Source organism: Salvia miltiorrhiza, chromosome 4 (genome assembly GCF_028751815.1).
Source record: "Salvia miltiorrhiza cultivar Shanhuang (shh) chromosome 4, IMPLAD_Smil_shh, whole genome shotgun sequence".
NCBI lineage: Eukaryota > Viridiplantae > Streptophyta > Magnoliopsida > Lamiales > Lamiaceae > Salvia > Salvia miltiorrhiza.
Window position 1 is genome coordinate 24,870,079 of NC_080390.1, and position 22,175 is coordinate 24,892,253.

The 22,175-nt window shown below is 38.1% G+C and overlaps 2 protein-coding genes and 1 pseudogene across 6 annotated transcripts; 1 reads left to right on the forward strand and 2 right to left on the reverse strand.

The window, feature by feature from the left end:
- Nucleotides 1–312: 312 nt before the first annotated feature.
- LOC131019534 (uncharacterized) lies at nt 313–5,108 on the forward strand. 5 transcript variants are annotated; one of them, XM_057948095.1, is made up of 11 exons: nt 313–465; nt 1,202–1,267; nt 1,904–2,094; nt 2,276–2,338; nt 2,515–2,566; nt 3,024–3,300; nt 3,414–3,475; nt 3,699–3,882; nt 4,005–4,101; nt 4,428–4,510; nt 4,927–5,108. In XM_057948095.1, the coding sequence occupies exons 4-11, from the start codon at nt 2,283–2,285 to the stop codon at nt 4,932–4,934; spliced, it is 819 nt and encodes a 272-aa protein (XP_057804078.1). In that variant the 5' UTR covers nt 313–465; nt 1,202–1,267; nt 1,904–2,094; nt 2,276–2,282; the 3' UTR covers nt 4,935–5,108. The 5 variants fall into 5 exon arrangements, with proteins under 5 accessions (XP_057804078.1, XP_057804079.1, XP_057804076.1 ...); XM_057948096.1 differs by having other exon boundaries at nt 1,904–1,980; XM_057948093.1 differs by lacking the exon at nt 1,904–2,094 and having other exon boundaries at nt 314–465.
- Nucleotides 5,109–5,248: 140 nt separating this feature from the next.
- LOC131023196 (ATP-dependent Clp protease proteolytic subunit 6, chloroplastic-like) lies at nt 5,249–9,158 on the reverse strand (annotated as a pseudogene).
- Nucleotides 9,159–21,129: 11,971 nt separating this feature from the next.
- On the reverse strand, nt 21,130–22,168 carry LOC131023197 (uncharacterized). The gene is made up of 4 exons (XM_057952740.1): nt 22,096–22,168; nt 21,670–21,716; nt 21,431–21,565; nt 21,130–21,317 (listed from the first exon to the last, which is right to left on the reverse strand). The coding sequence occupies exons 1-4, from the start codon at nt 22,166–22,168 to the stop codon at nt 21,216–21,218; spliced, it is 357 nt and encodes a 118-aa protein (XP_057808723.1). The 3' UTR covers nt 21,130–21,215.
- Nucleotides 22,169–22,175: the final 7 nt, after the last annotated feature.

Here is a 22,175-nt window from a genome sequence, read left to right on the forward strand (position 1 = left end):
TATTTATTTATTTATTTATTTATTGTTGTCATTGGGCTAGAGCTAAATAAAAAGCTCATGATTTTCATGTAAATTGTGAATATTAATTTTAATTGATTTTAAATATGAGATGATGGATATGTGTTCCTTCTCATCACCCATATTTCAGCCATTTATTTCATTTAACCGTGAGTCTTTTTATTCATTTAGTAATCCAAATTATTTTCTTGGATTTCATTATTTATCATCAGTTGCATTCTAAAATAAAAATCTGCAACAAATCCCAATTATTCAACCACAACCGCCATGCTCATCTCCGCCATACATTGTTATATATATATATATATATATATATATATATATATATATATATATATCAGATTCATCATCACTTTCCTATCCTGCTTCTCTAATTTTCAAAACTCAGATTCATCATTTATCAAGCAAGAATTATATCTTCGTCTTTCACTGCACATCTTCAAAATGGTAAAAACTCTTATTCTGTAGAAACTTCATGTGTCTTATACATAATTATTTCCTTTTACCTTCTCTTTATGCAGAAACAAACCAACAAGTTTTCCACAGAAATTAGCATAACGAAAATCCAAATATCAGATTTGATATATAGTATATATTTATCCAAACTAAAATAATTAAACTGAAATTGAAAATATGGAAGTAGAGTGGTGATGAGGGAGAATTGGGTGAAGGGATGCTGGATAACCGGTGAAGCGAGGGAGGTAACTGGACGACGCTGCCGGCGCCGGCGAATAGGGAGCAGGAGGCGGCGGCGGTGGCAGGGGAGCTGTGAACGGCGCCGCTCCTCGCGCTGTCCGGCCGTGAAAACGAGGGAGGAGATGGAGGGGCCGGTGCCGGACTGGGGAAGAAGGCGGCAGGTGAAAACGAGGGTGATGTTCTTTTAGGGATCTGATTTAATTTGGGGAAACAGTGTTCTTTTCTAAAAATTGAGGTAGAGGTTGAGAGAGAGACGTTGTGGCTGGTGGCTGATTCGCCGGAGGTGGCGGCGGCGGCGGAATCAGAGAGGGAGAGGAGGAGGGCGAGAGGTTGAGAGAGAAGGGATTCAAGGGGGAGATAAGGAATTTGGGCTCAACTGTGGGCTAAAGCTTTAATTTATTATGGGCTTAAGTTTAAATTCATTAATTAATTATTTTTCAAGTACATTTAGGCCCTTATATGTTATTATTTGAATTGATTTAATTAGGTGCGGCGCGACTAGGACGTAACTTTGATTGAATTTCTCAAGTTAGCCTTCAAACTCAAGTGTCAGGTGTGAAATTTATTTAAATACATACTGTGGTTAATTGTTGTCCATTTTAATATTATGTGTGATTTATTTAAATACATGATGTGGTTAATTGTTGTCTATTTTAATATTATGTGTTTATCATATGTGAGTTAAATTATATATCGCTAGGGGCCCGTTGAATGGGTCCAGGACGGTAAAGGTCCTTAGTATGCCACAATGCGATATATATTTTAAAGTTATGGTTGCAACCAGTCGTCAGGGGCCAACATTATTGGTCCAGGATGGTAAAGATCTTTGGCATGCCACCGTGCGAATAATGTTATGATCATATGTGTTGACCATTTTATGAACGTGGACAATGATTGCATGATCCCACACTGAATATATCCACGTGGACAATGATTGCATGATCCCACACTGAATATACCTTGTATGCTCATCGCATATTTAATATTTTCAAGTTTCTAAATTGGAGGCGCGTGGAAGGTCGAATGGCGGCTCAAATATTTTGAAATTAGTTTACTTAAAAATATTATTTTGAGTAAAGTATTTTAAATAAAAATTTATTTCATAATTTTCTCGTTAAATATTTATTTATATTCATAATTTTTCCGCATAAATATACATTTAAATTCTACTTAGATTTGGGTGTCACAGTAATTCTGGCTCGAAATCGGTAATAAATTTCATCGCAGCAAAACACGTGCGTAGTAAGGAACAAACATTCTCAACGGGTAAAAGAAGTCTCTCTCTCTCTACTCTTTTTCTCTCACACTCATACTCACAGTCTCACACCTGCAAAGCAAGTCATGCAGAGCAAGTGTTGCTGAAGCAGGCACAATTTACGTGTAACTCCATTCCCATTGTTTTCTTCCAGTTTTTCCACAACTAACCTCCCCAACTCTCTCTTCTTACTTTTTATTGCCTTTTCACTTTCCGTGATTCAATTTTCGCAATTTTTTCTCTCTAATTTTGGCAATATCTTGCATTAGTAACTAGCGTTCTGTTGTCCTCATTTTATGCTCGCAGCTCCGAGATGCTGGAGATGGATTTCTTTCATCTGGCCACTTTCCTTCGCACGATCGAATCAAAGTTAACAGCTCTTGAATTTCTCCAATTGAGTTTGTTTTGATTATTGTAAATTGTAATAGTGATCGTTGTTTGACATGGTTCTGCTTGTGGTATTAGGGTTCCATCAGTTGTGTTTTGGAAGTTTTGTTATTCAAGGAATTTCGTGTAGATTATCTTTTGGTTGTGGGTGTTTGCAGAGCTTTGGAATTAGGGGATCGGATGCAGAAGGGGTACAAAAGGATATGGTCGGTAAGTGAGTGCAGATTTCTCTTAATTGATTGTTGAAGATATAGTACTATATTTTTCTGTTATTGTAATGTGAACTTCAACTGATAATTCACATGTCATAGAGTATAGGTGTGAGATTATGTTAGAGAATGTCTTTGGGGTTTTTCCCCACATGTTCGAGGTTTAAATGCTAATTTTCTGTATGTTTGACTATGATAGACAAAAATTGTAAACGAAGTTCATTGGAGGGCAGGGCACCTTTTGCTTATCTCCGTTACCCTTTTGTGTCGTGTGCGTGTGTGTGGGTGGGCGGTGTGGGGTGGAGTGGGTGTTAGGTTGTGGAAGTAAGCAAACAGCCATCATGTGATGCTGGGAAACTCTTGCTTTGCACTTTTAGTCTTTAGTATCTATATGTGATATTGCTCCTGGCTGAATATTCTCGAAACTTTAGGTGATATTTTGTCTGAACATATTGCAGAGTGGCAGCCTTGGCCTTGGCCTTTACTTACTCTGGCTTATCATGCATCTGATTGTGAGCGCATGGTACTTTGCCGTGGATTTGATGAACTCGCTTGAGAGCTACCTTATCTCCAGTGGTTTCCTGAAGCAGTATAAAGATCTTGACATCAGTAAAGTTAAGTACATGGCTGTTGTTCTGGACAGTGAAGAAGCTCTTGACACTCGCAATGTTCTTGAGCTACTGCGGTGGCTGGCGGCTATGGGTTTGAGAAATGTATGCCTCTATGATCCAGAAGGTACGGGGGCTAAAAGATACTTATCCTGATGGTGAATTGGTGACCCCATGTTAAATATTTGTTTTTACATCTTTTAACGCATAATGGTGATTGACTGTTTCTTTGTGCTGTAGGAGTGCTAAAGAGATCCAAAGATGCTCTCTCTCTATGGTTGAGAAGTGAATTAAAGTCGAATGTACTGATCTTCATCTACATTTTCTAAATTCTAGGTCCCTGAACTCTATTCAGCAGTTGTTTATTGGGCCATCAACTAAGATGTCTTTATCAATAAATTATAGTTCATGTCTGTTTATAATTGATTGGATATGGACCAATCAGATTTCTATCAACAAACTATAGTTCATCGCCCCTATTATGAATGATGGCCTCTAATACAAAAGTGAATGTTCTTTGTGCAGGGAACTAACAGGGATGCACTTGTTGAGCAGAAACACATGAACTTGGAAGTTATTTCTTTTACTGATGGGAAACATGCAGTTGCAAGAGCAGCAAATTTTCTTCTGAAGAAACATTATTTGAATGCCGATGGTGAGAAACCAGAGTTGACGGAGTCTGATATGGCAGATGCTCTTGCAGCAATAGGTGTGTTTTCTTTCGATGTTGTTTGTTTGTTATTTAATTGCTTTTCTATACCAGTGTAAATACAGAGAAATCGATATATTTCCCCCTGGTTTATGATGGTGTTGTAATTTTGGTGAGATCAGGATATGCGGCACCCGAACCCGACTTGATGTTGATTTATGGACCTGTGAGATGCCACCTGGGTTTCCCGGCATGGAGACTTCGTTATACTGAGATTGTGTGAGTGTTTTCATTCCACTTCTTGAAAATCCACTCAGTTAATTTTATCACTTTTTTGGGAATCATTACAAGGGGCAAATCCACTTGAGCAATGCATTCTCCTGTATTGAAGAACTTATCATACTTGAGTTGCATCAATCCAAAACTGAACAGATTCACATATACCATCCTAATTTATATACTATTGTATATTGGAAGAACCTATGATAACAACACATTGATGGACAAAGAGCAAGTATTGCTCCTATCAGTAGCATTATGTCTCCTATTGCAGCAAAAAAAAAAAAGGCAGCTTAAACTTTCATGTATTTTTTTTATTATTGCAGGCACATGGGACCCCTTAAGTCCATGAAATTTGGTGCCTTCATAAAAGCCATTCGTAGGTACACTATGGTGCGTCAGAACTACGGTATGTATATTCGCTTCAATCTCCAGTATGACAGATGAATCAGCTTCTGATGATTTTTGTTCTATATGCCAGTATAAAACTGAATATAAAAATTTCAACAGTCGAACTCTCCAAGTTCATTTGAAGAGGGACAATTGAAACTGAGGCCATAATTTTGAAAGTACACTTCAAAAATGAGACATTTTCTGATGTTATCTACTCTGCATATACACTTCAAAAATGAGACATTTTGAAAATAACCAGTGCTAGTAAAATGCTTCAGCAAATCTCGTTTCAGAAGACGGTCAAAGTAGAACAACAAATTGTCTTATATATATGATATCGTTGAACATAATTTACTTACATCAACAGCAAACTAAGTTTTATCTGTAAGAATTACTATTTTTGGTTTAATTTCCCCCTTTCTCGCTTCTCAGGTACATGAACTGGCGTATCTCAAGTGATACTTTCTCCTGAGCCATTTACAAGAATAAGATACTTGTTACATCATATGCATTTGCAGCAAAGCTCTTAATTGTGTATGCTATGTTGGTATTGTGAGATATCTATAAATGCTACTCGATCAATTACAGTGTTATTGTTACCCAATTAAATCTCATCTCTCTCTCTCTCATACATTACTTTTCCAAATAGATGTTGGCATGTTGCAATCATTCTTGATCTAACTGCTTAGTAAGAAGCCTAATCTAACCGCAACTGCAAAGCAAATCAGCTGCATGAGTTATTCAATAAAGTGAATGAACAAAAAATTATATCTTGTATTACATTATCGAATGAGGGAAATGTCGAGGATGCTAAGTAATCCACGGCAAGAATGCCACAGATTCAGTCACATTTCTGATCGTTGTTTTACGATTCAATTGATGTAAAACCTGACATGATCTAAGTGTGTCCCCGCCAATTGTACCATTGCTGCACAAATACAAAAATGCAGAACATAGTCGCACTCGTTTAGCAGCCTCGAACGCTCAGAAGTTCAGTACTCTGTTTCCAAAACCCCATCAATAAGACCAAACTCCATGGCCTGCAAACGAGTAAGAGCGGTTAGGCTACTACAGTGTAAAATAAACTGATAATACAATCAAGTTTGTGAAATGGCTAAGAAATATAGTCTCATTTTGCATCAATATTCAATAAATAGAGCTCTTTTTTACTGCTACTTTTTTTTTTTGCTCGATTTCTCTATACTAATTATAATTGCTCATCCACAACAACCACCCACTCTGTATATTGGACAGAATCACCTTATGGTTGCTACGTCTCAACCCTAACTTTAACTAACATTCAAAAATTTCAAGAAAACAGAGTATTGATTTTCATATCATGATTCATACACAGAAGCCAGCAAAACATCACCTCAGACACAGATAAGAATCGGTCTTCTCTCTGTGTACTATTGCACTTTCTCAAGAGATTTGCCAGTAAACGCAGCATACATTTTGTCGATTTTCTACATCCAATAGTCATTAGGATAAAGTTAGACTGCTATAATCAATGCTAAATCAGAAGGTAGTGATGCACATTGTCGGTACATTCATATAAAATTCAGGTAAATATTTCAAAAACTCTTGAGATATAACTACTAATTTTAACTTTAAGACCAGAACGCCACGAGACATACTATCGTCCAAGCTCTATTTTGAAGCTTGCCAGGGAAAATACATCCTGGTATAAGTCATGGAATTTGATAAGGTTCTCAAGAAAATTAATGACATAGAAGCATGTCGGAGGTATCATCAGACATATTTATATTTTAGGCACTTGAGGGAAAGTTTCCAACATCTAACATACCAAGATCTACTAAAGCAATATGATATATCAGAAAAAGCATGCAGAAACAGCTTTTTTCACAAGAACCAGCAAAATTATACTAATAATCTAAAAATAAGTTTCAAATGTTTGAAAGGGCCAGAAGTATACTTACATGACGAGATTGAACAGCTTCATTTACTTGGCGTCTTACATCTTCCACATGACCCTAGAACCAGAACTAGCAGGTCATCTCAAAATAACAATAAATAAATAAAAATATCCAGAAGAAATTTAACAGGAATGAACACCAGCTCAATATGAAATTATAAAATTTCCATCATACTGATGTTATTGAGTTCAAAATTTTCTCATGATTCATAGAACATCCACTAATGGCTATTCTAGAAGGGCTGCAAAATAGTAGAAACGATGGTCAGGGTTGGTCTAGAGAAGGGCATGTTACTGGACAGAATGTCCTAATAAAGTGAGCACCAGATCAACCTAAAGTCAACATGAATTAGAATCTATTGAAAAGGATTAACTTGGTGATATGAGTAGCCCAAACTAGAGGATTAAATATAAAACTTTGACAAGTCAGTAACAAGATTACAGCTTCATTTTATGGATTCTTATGCAAAAATAAACTTTTGGGGCCGTAATTTGTGTTTGTGAATGCTGATATACTTTGGGATGAAAATATTATGTGATCCAGTCCTCATCAGTCATCATGATTCACTCTCCACATTCCTAGTTTAAATCTCACATCTGATGATTTATTCCTAAAATCTTCCTCCAAAATAAATACCCATAAATAGGTCAGCTCATACCCCGCACCCACTTTGGGGTTGATGTATCATAATACGGGCATTTGGCATGGAATATCGCATTCCTTTTTCTCCACCAGCAAGAAAAAGAGCACCTTGGCTTGCAGCTACTCCAAAACATACCGTTCCAACCTTGGGCTTTATCTGAACAAATAGTTAAATGCAAAAATTATCATTACAAAAGTTTAAAGCAACGGCAAATGCATGGTGAGATAGGCATCGACTCCAACATTCATTGAACATGAGAGGAAGTATGAAAACCAGTTGCAATCTAATTAGTTATCTTACCAGGACATGCAGTCATATATTGCCAAGACAGAGTAGGTACTCCCACCTGGGCAGTTCAGATATATCTAATAAGAAAAGAAAAATGCGATACACATCATCAGCTCATTCAGATAAGCCTCAACGGTCTTATGCTTGAGATATATTCTGTAAGAGATCTAAAGGATATATGTACAAACCAAAATGTCCGATTCTTCATCAATCGTTGCCAAAGTCACTAGTTGAGATATCACTCTCTGAGCTACCTGCGAATTGATTGGCTGCCCAATGAAGATTATGCGGCTTCTGAATAATACTGAGATCCAGAGGTCCTCCTGGAGTAATCACTGCTGGCATAATTGGCGGATTTCCCTTTTTGGCTTCTATAACAGGATTACTGATAGAGGAAATATCTAGGTGAACATGTAACTAAAATAAACAACTGTAAAGAAATAAAGAATATTTCCAAGTGAAAGATGAAATAGAAAGTCAATATAATATCAGACAAATAGGATTGAAATGAGAATTGATGGGTCATAAATATCATGAGAAAAGTTTCATCTAGTAAGCCTTATTACTAAAAACTGATGTCCAATCGGTTTCAAGAAATTTATATCCAGCCAATTTTCCACTGACAACTATCATAACCATCATAAATTCATCAAAGCAGAATTTTCTTCAGGCATCAGAATTTGTATATATCCATGAGAAAAAATATACAAAATAAGGTTCTACCACAACGAAGCTAGTATGGACACAAGCATAAAGCTTTTAACCTTGCAATAAATATCATCATAAACATAATTATGAGCAATTTACAATCTGAAGCAGTCTATCTTTTGTCTTTCAGGTCTCCACACAAATAAATTCACACAAAACTGGTTGCATAAACTAAGCTACTTTGTGATTTTGTGTTCATAAGCATAAACCTCTTCTTATTCAAACACCCATGAAAGCCAAGATGATGTAAGTAAGCTACATGTTAGTCATTTTCAGGTACAACAATAATTTTGTTGTTCTATCATCGTCTTTTCTACGTGTTATGCAAGTACAAGGAGCATAGACTGTAGCCATTGATATCTTCAATCATGATTCTTCTTATTAGTAAGAGTATGAACCATGGAACTTTTGACCAAAATTCAGATATATCTCGGTGAGCAGATTTCAGAATTATCCTCACTCATCAGCACACCTCAAATTCCATAAAAAAACAGACTGTTTCTCGAATTTACATCTTTAGAAATATGTACAATGTCTCAAAGACAGAAAAACTAACCTCGGATTAGAATACACATCATCTTGTTCAATCTTTAGAGGCTACTCGAAAACCCTGGAGATATCACGTTAAAACCGTAGTCAAGTGTCATTCTTAATCATCGCCAATCCTCACACTCACTCCCCTCATCCCCCAATAAATGGAAGGAAAAGGAGAAGGTGAATTATTTCGCCAAACCACAAAAAGATAAGAAATCACAGTTATATTTCAACACCACAACTAAAAGCAGATTTTAATATTTTTATCACAAAACACTAGAACTGCGAAGCACATACCGATGGATGAAGAATCACCATATGAGCTTGAAAGAGCTAAAATTACAGGTCTCAAACTGAATTTTCTGCTCAAGAACAACAACAAAAAAGATATCAGCTCAAAAAGGGGGAAAAACAGTTCACTCAATATGCTAGATAAAAAAAAAACAAAAAACAAAACAACGACAGTGTTCAAAAAATGACCTCAGCGCAAACGACCGAGAGGTTGTCAATTTTTCACGGGGAGAAGCAATCGAGACATTAAGCGGCGTCGTCATTGCTGACGTCACCATCCTCCGATGATAAAACGAAAATGGCGAAGAACGGATACTGTTTCGTGTTGGGGGTTTTGGTATTCTCTTCTGCTCTTCGACAACGAAAATCGCGTTCCAAAACACCCGACTCTCTCTTTAGCTACTGCGACTTTGATGAGACTGCCGAAGGGACACCGATTTCTTTTTCATTTACTTTTTTGAGATTATACATTCATCGTATTTGTTTTACTCATTTACAAATATAATATATATATATATATATATATATATATAGAGGCTAAAGTTCAATTGAGAAGCTCAAATGTGTTGAGAAGTGAGAAGGAATTTACAAGTTAGTACATTTTGATGAACTTTACTGTAAATTCTTATGAAGTCGCGGTTGATCTGAGGTTCAATTCTTGGCTGTAGCATCTTTTTTAACAAATTAAATAGATTTGTGGGTTCGTAAGTTATATTGAAAAGTTCATTAATCTCATTTACAGCTTCTCACTAGAATTGAACCATATATATATATATATATATATATATAGGGAGAGGTTCAAGAAAGAACCATAAATAAAAAAAGAACGGAGAACCATTTTCAGCCATTCGATTATCAAGATCTACGGTGGATGTATCATCTTGTCGGATGAATGCAGATCCTGGGTTCGAATCCTGAATGGAGCAATTTTTTTTATTTTTTTTAGCGCATTAATTTTAACAGCGAATGCATTAATTTTTACAGTGAATGCATTAGATTTGATGGTTCCCACGTTCTCACAAATAATGTAGTTCTCTCTAGAACCACACCCTATATATATATATAGGGTCGCGTTCATGAAGAACACGAACACGCCCATATTCATCAAATTATATTGAACATATCAGTCATTTCGTTGAACGTTCATCAAAATATACTGAATCTTTGGGGGGTTATGGGGTTCGACCACCTATGTGTTCAACATAAAAAATCGTTGAACATGACGTAAATAAATGTTGACCGTTAGATTAGATAAGATCAACGGCTGAGATTTGTTCTCTGTTATTTGAAAATTTAGTGTTATCCATTAAACTCTTTCATATATATATATATATAGGGGAAGGCTAAAATAAGAACGCTTATTAAAATATAAATTAAGAACCATTTTCAGCCCTTAGATCATCAAGATCTACGGTTGATTCATTACCTTGTTGGATATATTCATGGTCATGAGTTCGAATCCCAAAGGTAGCAAAAAATTATTTTTTCGATATTCATACCTTTATACAGTTTATTCATGCGAGTTATACATAAAATTCATGCATTTTTGCTGGTTCGTAATTCTTAAAATAAGGGTGGTTTATTGAATAACCGCACCCTATATATATATATATATATATATATATATATATATATATATATATATATATATATATATATATATATATAGGGGAGGGCTAGAATAAAAACACTCTTAAATGTATAAAATATAAATGATTTTCAGCCCTTAGATCATCAAGATCTACGGTTGATTCGTAACCCTGTTGGATGAATTCGTGGTCCTGAGTTCGAATCTCAAACGTAACAAAAATTTATTTTTCGCAATTCGTAACTCTGTTGGATAAATTCATACATGTTCTACATAAAATTCATACATTAAGAAACGTTTATATTTTATACACTTAAGAGTGTTTTTATTCTAGCCCACCCCTATATATATATATATATATATATTGGGTTACAGATATATATTGGCTCCTCGTGTGGGATATTTGCCTCTGTTAGTGCCATAGATCAAGCCATTCTTTAGACAAAATGTTTATTTCACTCTCTGTATTCAATCAAATCCTTATTATTGACATTCGCGTCAACTTTACTGTTGCATAAGTATATTGTGATGCATTGGATTAAGACAATTCATACTTGTGGTTTTTTATATATATATATATAAATTTCATAACTAAATAAAGAAATTTAATAATCGCGCAACGAATGACTCGAACTCAGGACCTGAGGTTTTGGGCATTAACCTCCTACCACTAAACCAACACACGCACACTGGGGTTTTTATTTTTAGATCTTCTATGTGATGCTTTTACTAAAATTCTAAAGGGAATCTAGTGAGTTAGCTAGAACTATGAGCAATTCCAATTATTTTAATGCTTATATTGTTGAATTATGTACAATATGAAGATTTCATGCTCTGATTGTTATTATGGGTTTACACTCAGGAAGTCGGGAGTTGAAAAAGATAAGTTTTTTTCGCTCTTGATATTTTTCTGGCCGAATTATTATTAAGTTTTGAACTTTTTTTAGATTTTTTTTTTTTTGAAGATTTATTGGCATTTTTGTTTTTGTTTCTTACATTTATAGTGAGTGGTGGTCATTATACAATTGAAAAGAAACCTAGGATGAGAATAGGTGAAGTGTTCCAAATGAAACTTTAGCGAGTTGGGTTCCTACCCACACATCATGCTATCCGATTACCATAATTCTAGCTCTTTTTGTAACTGCAATGTGCTAAAAAATTATGGTGTTGTGTGGGGTAGTTATATTTGAATAAGCTGCTTTAATTTAAGGCTAACTACCATTTTTTATTACCCTATTATTTTGTTGTTTAAATCTATATATGCCAAAAGACCAAAACAGGCAGATGATCTGTCGGAGATGGACAATACCATATCTACCAATTGTTCTTTAGGAAGCTATTTTGGTCGGAGCTGTGAGAATTACAAGGGTCTTAAAAGTCATCTCGTGTGGCTGCGAGGAAGGTTCAAACCTACAAGGAGATCTCTTTGAACATTAAAATGCATAGATCGGAGTGAGTGAACCATGTTTGTAGGTAAGAATTTATTTTGTGTTGATCTCATTGTTGGGTCCCGAAGGGTCACTGAACAGGTGTATGGGGGGAAGGGAAGAATACACTTGTAAGTTATTTTTCAAAATTCTTTTGTAAATAACTGAAGGAGTATTGAGTAATACTAAAAAAGGTTGACTGAAGTCAGCAGTTAAAGAAAACTTCAGTTGTAAAGAGGTTGTAGACTGGTATTGAAATAACTTCAGTATTTAGATTTCAGTTAAGCATCGAGCTTTAACTGATATCCACGTAAGGCTTCAGTCTAGATTTTGTAAACAGATGAGTGTTATGAATCTTACTGATTATCCGAAGATTTATCAGTTAGACTAATAACACTAGCAGCGGAAAGTAAACTTAAGAAATAGCCTTTATGATTAACACGTTGCCAAATTAAAGTTTCACTTTGCGATTAATCAGTTTTCAGTTCAGTAAAGAGTTTGTGCACAGATAAGAATAGTAAAACTGAAAGCGATAAACAACAAGGGATTTTTACGTGGTTCGGAACAAGTTCCTATGTCCACGGTCAGTTAAACACACTGACAATCACTCTGGGCTTGTGCTTACGGGTGCACAGCAAACCTTCAACTAAAACAAGGTTTTAGTGCCAATACTCTGGATTAGACTTCTCGTCTCCTTCTTAACTCGCAATTGCAATGACTACACTTCGTCTTGCGTGCGTGGGCTAAGAACTCTTGAGTTCAGACCATTGTCTCAAACTCTATTTTTGCTCAGTTGAAAAGGGGTTCGAATTACCAACTAGATTACAGAGAACAGGCTCTCTGTAATCGGGAACTTAGGTTTTGAATAAAACAAAGGATTTGCCTAAGAAACTAAGAGAATGTAAGTAATCAGTAAACTAATTTGGCTTTGAGTATTCTCTTCTTCGATTCAAACTTTGAAGGCAGTGAAAGGTTGAGTTGCGGTTTTGGCAGAAGTTCAGCTTGTGCGTTTGAATCAATAAAAATTGTGATGTTCCCCGAGCTCTATTTATAGGCGAAGTCTTGAATAGATCCGTTGGCATAATGATCTTCAAGAATTCGTCCGTTGTGAGAGAGATTTGAATTTTTTTGAGGCTTCAATCTTCGAGGTTTCTAATTTGGTGAAGAACGGCGTCTCAAGTATAGAAGTAAGGCGCCTCTAAAAAGTTAGCACAAAAAAGGAATGCTCTGCAGAAAAGGACGATCTTCAAAATCTCTACATTTAATGCGGCTATACGTGGCTTCCTTTTAACTTAAACATTTAGTCCGAGGAAGAATGTCAACTGATACTTGACTTGAGTATCAGTCCTCTAATTCTACGTGGCCAGCATTAGTTAATCAGTCATAACTGATTCTTTAGTGAGATCCTTGTCCAGTCAACACATCAGTATTTGATTTGGTCTTTTCACTTGCTATCTTCAGTTGAGTACTGTTCAGTCTTCAGTTCGCCGGTCTTCAGCCTTCAGGACAACAGTTAAACTAGAAAACTTGAACTCTAACACTTGAGTTCGAAAAGTTCTAGTCTATTAAAAGAAATTCTAAGAGTTTTGGTATCATCAAAACTAGGGCTAGGATATTTCATTAATTTTCAAATAATTCCCCCCTTTTTTATGATGCCAAAACCATACAATCATTCCTAAGACAATAAACGACAGAAAACAGAAAAGCAAGATGTTAAACAAGGTGAATACTATTTCCCCTTAACAATATAACCTAAAGTCTTGCTGACTGAAAGAAAAACAGAACAATTAAAGAGCAGGAAGAAAGCATAACTGAAAGACATAAACAAATAATCAGAGCCTGGACAAAAAGATATTGTCTTCAGGTTGAGATCAAGAGGAACGACATTTTCATTTCATAAGAACTGATGAGATATCAGTTTTTGGTACAGAGCAGTATAAAGACAAAGCAGTAGAGGATTACAACTGAAAGAAACAGGTTAAGGCTTTTGCTGATACAAACAAAAAACGGTCCTCTTGATGTCGTCGTACTCTCTCGGATGGTTTCTTTCTGTAACTCCCCAAATCTTGCAAAGCCCTTCAACTTCCCTCTTGATGGTTTCGCGGTTGATGTGGTTATTGTTCTTGAGAGGACTTACAAAGTTTTTCAGGGGGTAGCGGATGATTGACATCTTAGCTTTATCTTTCGCATCTAGCAAACTCTTCACCATTCCCTTTTCAGTTCAGTTGGAGAGCAAATATCTCCATGCTTTTCTCTGAAAATCTGGATCCTGATTGAGTTGGCCAAAAACAACCCATTTGGTGTAGATTTCTTTTATTCTCTCCTACTAAGCATTCATGTCTTCATGTACCCATTTATCAACACGATCGAATTTCTCCAGTTGGGATACCAAAAGACCTTCTTCGATGTAGCGCTTCATCAGTTGTCTTTTTTTCAACTTGATGGTGGGAGGAGGAGGTGCAGGCTCAATAAGCTTTAGTGACTTCTTGGCTTTGGGCTCATGCTCATGCTCATGCTCATCATCTGGTCTTGGTCTTTTTCTGTACTCTCTAGATTGAGACGGAGCGGCTGGTTTATCTTTGGCTGCTTCGGTTGATTCAACTGAAAGTCTAGGACCCCAGTAATTTTTCCCCTTTTTGGCTTCATCACCGGGGAGCATGCCAATACAATTTTGTAAATCCAGAAGATCATTGAACTTTTTCTGGATTAGGGCTGTGTTGGAGGATTCACAAACTGCACGAAGTTCGGACTCCAGTTGGCCAATCCTTATGTTGACTGGTCGAAGTTCTTCTGCAATAAGCATCTTCGTACCTACTTCAGTTCTGAACTCCTTCATGAACTCAGTCCGAAGAGAGTCGAGCTTGATTTGAGCATCCATGAGCCTTTCCTTGGCTTGGAGTTCAGCAATCTTCATTTCTCCCTTGAGAACTTCGATGTCGTTCTGGATCTTAGGGACAAAAATAGTGAGAGGAAGTACTTGAGCCGCATGCGCAAAGTAAGTGGTAGAGAGGCTGTTGAATTTGGCATTCAAGGTGGCCAATTAAACTGAATGTTCAATCATATCATCAGTGAGCTGTGCTTCGACCTTTTTCAGCTTCTTCACATACTTGTACGCGTAAATGTCTCTGCACTCCAGCTCATGCTTCAGAGTCTCAATTTCAGTTTGTTGGTTAGAGACCAACACTCGCAGCACCTTGTTTTGTTCTTCGATGTTCTCAGGCAATTCGAATGAGACTCCATGGGGAGCGTTGTGCTTCCATGCAGTTAGGCGCGCATTCGTTTCTTCATCAGAATCATAAACTCAAAGTAGCGGCCTTATGATTTCAATGTGTTCCACAGGCAGTACTGGAGGGATATGCAGTGCCCTGGATTTTCCAATCGAAGAAGATGCTCCAGGAGTAGAGGAGGAGGGAGCAGCTTTAGTTGATTCCATTGGTTGGCCTGGAGGTTTAGTTGGAGCTCCAGTTGGCTTCTCAGTAGTAGTATCAGAAGCCATTTCAGTCACAACATTCTTTGATGGCTCCAAGGGTGGAGGTATAGAGCTGGTTTCAGTCGATTGTGGCGGATTTACTAGAGGAGCAATTGTTTGTGGGGGTGGAACTTCTTCAGTGGAAGCAGTGACAGTTTTAGCGGCTTCAGAAGTTCCTTGATCAGTTACTTGGTCTGCTGGGATAACCTGTACATCATCATAGGAAACTTCAGGGATAAATCCCACAACAGCAATTTCAGTAGTGCCCACAGCCACTTTCAAAGCATCTGCAACTTCTGTGTCTTGAGGTGGTGGTGACTGCGCTGGTTCGTCAGTAATATCAACAATAGGGCTGGGAATTTCGGGTTCGGGTAATCGGGTACCCGATACCCGACCCGAAAAAATCGGGTATAGGGTACCCGATACCCGATTTTTTCGGGATCGGGTACGGGATCGGGTAGTTAGGGGTTGAAATAATCGGGTATCGGGTATACCCGATCGGGTATCGGGTATACCCGAATTACCCGATTTTTTTAATTAATAAATTTTAAACTATTTAAATTATTTAATTAAATTACATATGAAATCTAAAACTAAAAAGTAAAAACTCCCAGCCCTAAATCCCTCCCGCGGCCCCGCCCCCCTGTTTTCAATTCATCCCTCCCAAATCCCAATTCCCAAACTGAACTGTGAACTTCCAGCCCTAAGTCTCGGCTCTCACGTCCAGCCCCGGCCGGCCGCCCCACTCGCCGTCGCCCCTCGCCCCTCGCTAGTGCAGCAGCCGTTCCGCCTCCGGCCTCCCCAGTCCGCGACCCTCGCCCGTGCAGCAGCCGTTCGCCGCCGCAGCAGCCCGTGCAGCAGCCGTTCGCCCGTGCAGCAGCCTTCGAGCTCCGACGACAGGTGAGCTTCTCTGTGCAGCAGTCGTTCGCCCGTGCAGCAGCCTCCGAGCTCCGACGACAGGTGAGCTTCTTCGTGCAGCAGCCGTTCGCCCGGGCATATCATATTATAAGAAATACGTACCTTGGTATCTTCAATTGGCTTGGGTCTGGGTTTGTTTGCTGCCTTCTTAAAAAAAAAGGTTGCTTCTCTGGGTAGCATTTGGAGAGGAAGGATTTGCATGCCCTGCAGACGTTTGCAATTCCTAGAAAGCGAATCAAATCATTGGGATTTGGTCTTGAATGCTCTCCCATGGATGGTATGCTAGAGAGAGAAGACCAACACCAAGAAGAGCTCATTTTGACCGGGTAATATTCGGGTATTAGGGTACCCTAATATCAAAATCGGGTAATTCAGGTACCCTATTACCCGAAATACCCGATTTACACAGTTGACTTGGAAGAGCTCATTTTGACCGGGTAATTTAGGGTACCCGAATACCCGACTCGGGCCCGAGTCGGGTATTCGGGTACCCGATTTCAAATTCGGGGTCGGGTTCGGGTAGTGGGTTTAGGGTATTTTCGGGTTCGGGTACCCAATTTTTTCGGGTAGGGTACCCGAACCCGACCCGATTCCCAGCCCTAATCAACAACTTGACCATCTGGAGATGTTGGGTCAGTGATTGTCATCTTCTCCAATTCAGGAGCTCATTCTTTGTTTTCAAAGCGTGAAACCTCTACAAATGGTTCAGAGGTTTCAGTTGCGGCTCCTGCATGATCAACTTCCATCAATTGAGGCTCTTCTGCAGTGTCTCGACTGAAGAGTTCAATCGTTTGTGGATCTTGATGAGCTTGAGCTACAGAAACATCAGTTTCTTGAGAAGCAGCCTCAGTAGATTGCAGAGCTTCAGTCGCTTTTATGGTGGAGGTCCTTGCATTAGTGTTAGTTTTAAGCATACCCCTTGTGAACCCTTGTGACTCAAGATAGTCGAAGGCGAACTGGTCAAAACCATGTATGACATTCCAAAATTTGGAGATGTCGAAAATGTTGTACAGTTGTGCCTCTTCAAAGGCAAATGTGTCATCAGATTCAACGATATTGAGTTCGTTGATCTGAGAGCAAGTAGCTATTTTAATCAAGGTGAAGGCAAGAAGGCGATGAAGATTGTGGTAGGCTTCAAAGGTTTGGTTAAAGCCAGAAGGAGTTGATCAAGATATAAACTAGCTTCCCTAGAGGCTTCTAATCTAAGAGCTTCAACAGCTCTTTGTTGTACTTCAGTGCCGGAAAGGGTTGGCACTAGAGGAGAGGAGGGTTAAATGGTCTTGCCTTTGGCAGGTATCTTTACTGATATCCTACCAGATTTGGGTAAAGGTTTGGATTTGGGTTTGGACTTTTTAGGTATGGTGCGAGGGCGGCGAGGAATATCGGAGGGAATTTCAGTTGGGTGGAAGAGGACTTGGAGACATCAGTCGGAGACACAGGGTCTTCAGTCTTGACTGATTGTGGTTCATAAATTACCTTTACCTTTGTTTTCTTGGAGGTTTTAGAGCATCCCTTCGCCGTTTTGAACAGGCGAAAGTGATCAGTTACTGGTAGCTGTTTTGGCCAGTAAACTTGAATATGACTGGTGCCCTCAAGAATTATTTATGCCACCCTGTTCCCTTATCGGAGCATCGATGCCGACTTTGAGTTGGTGGGTTCATTGTAGAGCAACTCCAAATATGCTCTTTCCCAGTTATATGGGCCTGGCTTCAGCAGTGCAGCCATGACATTCTTCTGAAGCTGCGAAGCCTGGTCTGGTGAACCAGTAGTGCCGAACCAGCACTTTTGAATGAGCCTGGCCAAGAGATTGTGGCCAGGCTTGTAAAGTGCAAGCTTGAGTGTCCCTTCAGTGGGAGTGCCCTTCTGAAGCATCACGGTCTTCAATATTTTGTTGGCCTCCGAGTCAGTGATAATGGAGGGCAACTGACCACTGTTCGACAGGTTGAACAGTTTGCGAACATTCTCAGAAACGTTGATGTGCGCCTCTTCTTGTTCCTTGAAGTTGGAGGAGGTGAAAACATTTATATCCGTGACCAGATCAACAACATCATTAAACTTGAGCTTTTCGTAGAACTGGTTGATTGGGGTCTTCAAAAAGAACGGTGTTTCTGCAGTGACAAAGGTTAGCCACTCGTGTCTTGCTAGAATCGCATCTATGTCCTACCCTACCTTTTGTTGGAAGACAGGTATATCCAACGATTGCTCATAATGCACTTGTTTCGCGCTACAATCAACTGATGCCATTGTTTCTTTGATTTTGAAAGAAAATGTCATTGTGTGGAGAAAGTCATTTTGAAAGAAAATGCCATTGTTCAGGAACTTTAGGGTTAGATGCAGGAGAAAGTGAAGAAAATGTCTAAGTGTGGACACGAAAATGAATCTTATAGGCTGATATGTGGGAGATGAACAGTTACTTTAGGGCTTTGAAAAGACACTGACAGTTGAAATCCATTCGCCAAGGTGTAATTAATGATTTTTAAAATCTGCATTAAATGCCCGTCAGAGGTGTTCCTTAAAATAAGGGATTTATGCAATAAAGTGTACTTTGATTAGTTACTTGAAAAGGAAATACTGAAACTGATTTTGAAAAAGGCGTGACAAATTAAAGACATTTTTAAATGCAACTTAAATGACTTGTCCAACAAGGATATTACAGTTGCAGTTTCACAACAATCAGTTAAAAACATTTGATGCCACTTATCAGTTAAAGATATGATTTTAAAGATGTGAAGGCCTATAAATGATTTAACTGATAGAGACCATATTTAATGCGTAAAATGAAATTACTTACTGGTCGATTGATCATTGTAGTCATTCGAAACCATATTTTTAGTTGAACTGAAGTGTTCAGTTCCCCCTTGATCAAAGACTCATCTTCCTTAGTAGCCATGTCATCAGTTAAGAGGCTTCAATTGACTGAACTTCAATTGATAGGACTTCAGTTGAAATCCTCTTCTTCGGTAAACTTGCTTTCTTTGACCAGCATCAATCTTCAGGATTCAGTAATCCGATCCTTCCGCATAGATCATTGAATCTATCTTTTGGAAGAGCCTTGGTCAGCAAATCTGCTCTTTGAATGCTTGTATGAATCTTCTCAACTGAAACATCTTTCTTCTTCACATGGTCACGAATGAAGTGATGACGTATAGTGATATGCTTGCATCTGGTGTGATGTGCTGGATTTTGCGAGATTGCAATAGCACTGGAGCTATTACAGTAGATTGGAACTTCTCTTTCTTCAATCCCGTAATCCTTCAGTTGTTGGACTAGCCATAGAATTTGTGAGCAGCAACATATTCAGCTTTAGTTGTAGAGGTGGCGACTAAAGTCTGCTTCTTTGAAAACCATGAGATTAGCTTGTTGCCTAGGAATTGACAAGTCCCTGAGGTTGATTTCTGATCAATCTTGCATCCTGCAAAATCTAAATCCGAGTATCTAGAAAGTTTGAAGTTGTCGTCGGCTGGATACCGTAGACCTACATTGGGTGTGCCTTTGAGATATCTTAAAAGTTGCTTTGTTGCGTCCATGTGAGCTTCCTTAGGGTCTGACTGATATCTCGCACATACTCCAACTGCAAAAGCTATGTCGGGTCTGCTTGCAGTTAGATATAGCAAAGAGCCTATGATCATTTCTCTGTACTTCGTTGATGATACTGATTTCCCTTCAGTTCCTGGATCCACCTTCCAGTTGGTATTCATTGGGATCTTCACTGACTTCATGTGTTGAACGCCAAACTTGTTGATCAGTTGCTTAGCATACTTTGACTGATTGATCAGTATCCCTTCCTTAGTTTGCTTTAGTTGTAATCCCAGAAAGAAATTCATTTCTCCCATCATCGACATCTGAAATTTATCACTACGCCAAATTCGCTCATACATAACGGATAATATCCGTTATCTATGTGGTAAAACTGGCGTTAAGTATAGTGGTGTTATGTATGTGGTGCTCATACATAACGGAGAAAATCCGTTATCTATAGTATTTTACATAACAGTATGATCCAAATACATAACACAATTATTTATGTTATGTATCTTGTTTTAAATAACGGTTCTGACTATTATAAAAGTCAATTTTTATACGTTATCTTTACACTTATACATAATACTCCCTCCGTCCGCGATATCGTTTCCACATTTGCCATTTCGGTCCGTCCGCGATATCGTTTCCATTTCCATTTATAGAAGTAGGGTCCACAATCTTCCACTCACAACAATTGTGGGACCCAAACTCCACTAACTACATTTCCACTACTATCCACCACTTTTCTTAAAACCCGTGCCGTCCACAATGTGGAAACGATATTGCGGACGGAGGGAGTAATTATTTACCGTTATGTATGCTTTCTTAGATTTCAACATATTTTTTAATTTTCACAATTTTCCTTATTTTCTATTTCAATAAATAGAAATGATTCTAAAATAAAATAATCAAAATTCATAAATTATTATCATAAAAAAGAATTCATACACCATTTGAATATAGTCAAAATTCAACAATTGCTCTATCTAATACTATTATGCCTTACAAAAATACTAAACATATTAAATATGGAACTAGCTGGCCATCTAGTACAACTTTTCTTGTGAATTTTAGATGTTTCAATATATTCTGCCAGTTCCCGTTGGTTGCGGAAGAGAGAATCATCAAGCTTCCTTATCTACGCAAGAAATCCAGCAAACAGATCATAAAGATGGGCCACAAAGATAAAGGGGGAAGAAGATTTAAAAAATGTCAAAATGAGCAAGCAAACAGAGAGGTTATTAGACCCACACATAATTCATATCATCATAGTTTGCATAGTCGACAACTCCACGCATGCCTGAATACATTATACTAATATATATGTACACATCACCAGCACAACCACATAAGTTATGAATTTTAGCTGGCAACATTCAACCCATGTTCATTGAAACTATGTCTGCAAAGCTAGCAGTTTTAGAAGAGATAATTTCTCACCATCACGATCACGGTAAACTTGAGAGAAACAAACATCTCCAGCTCGACGCATGTGATCCTAAGATCATAAGCAGCATATAAGATACTAGCATTAACATGTCAGCGGATACATTTGTAATTATATGAGAGACACCATGATAGACAAAAGAGAAAATAAAAGCAAACCATTACCTTCAAGTCTTGCCAAGAAGTAGAAGAAGCAGAAGAAAGAAGTCCAGTAACCAGGAAGCCGGCCCCACCACCTAGTTCATGTCGAATTGATCCTAGGATTTGCAATGCCAAATCTGCAACAGCTAATGCAGCATCCTCATGAAGAATTTAAACAGAGCTATAAATCTATAAACAACATTGAACTTGAAAAGGACAGAGCTAAATAGCTAGAAGCTATTCTTTTTATTACTATGACTTACTCGATATATTTCTAGATAAATTCCCACTAGAGCTTTAGAAGCAGCAACTGCACAAGCCCAACACAGATTTCAATATCGAATAGAATACATAAGTCTGGAAAAGAGAAGAAGTAAATGTAGCATTTTTATCACCTTTAATATCAAGAGATGACAAGCTTAAATCTTGAAGTTTTCATAGTCCCTCGATTGTTGTCTTATGGGAACCTCTAAATCAAATTAGTTTTCAGAAAATAAAAGGCGAGTAAAAGATAACAAAAAATAAGTAAAAAAAATTCAAAATTACCTCTCAAACATTAAGGTAGAACGAGCAAGCTCGACCAGCCACCCAATTATCAGTCTCGTCAGCCCTGGACGGCGCAATTTCACGATTCGACTCCCGATTGAAGCTCTCCTACCGCCGCGGCTGCTCATCCCTCATCCCGCTACCGTAGGATCTGAATCCCTTGCTCCGATCGAGCTTCTCCGCCGACCGCTCGTGCTGACCGGTCGGGAGAGCCATCAGCTCC

What these genes read in the sequence shown, in the direction of transcription:
- LOC131019534 (XM_057948095.1), top strand. Translation starts at nt 2,283, where the DNA reads ATGCTGGAGATGGATTTCTTTCATCTGGCCACTTTCCTTCGCACGATC. An exon ending in AGATGCTCTTGCAGCAATAG is followed by an intron (nt 3,883 to 4,004) that starts GTGTGTTTTCTT and finishes TGGTGAGATCAG; the next exon opens with GATATGCGGCACCCGAACCC. An exon ending in CTTCGTTATACTGAGATTGT is followed by an intron (nt 4,102 to 4,427) that starts GTGAGTGTTTTC and finishes TTATTATTGCAG; the next exon opens with GCACATGGGACCCCTTAAGT.
- LOC131023197 (XM_057952740.1), bottom strand. Translation starts at nt 22,168, where the DNA reads ATGGCTCTCCCGACCGGTCAGCACGAGCGGTCGGCGGAGAAGCTCGAT. An exon ending in CAAGGGATTCAGATCCTACG is followed by an intron (nt 21,717 to 22,095) that starts GTAGCGGGATGA and finishes GGGCTTGTGCAG; the next exon opens with TTGCTGCTTCTAAAGCTCTA. An exon ending in CTTCTTGGCAAGACTTGAAG is followed by an intron (nt 21,318 to 21,430) that starts GTAATGGTTTGC and finishes TTATGATCTTAG; the next exon opens with GATCACATGCGTCGAGCTGG.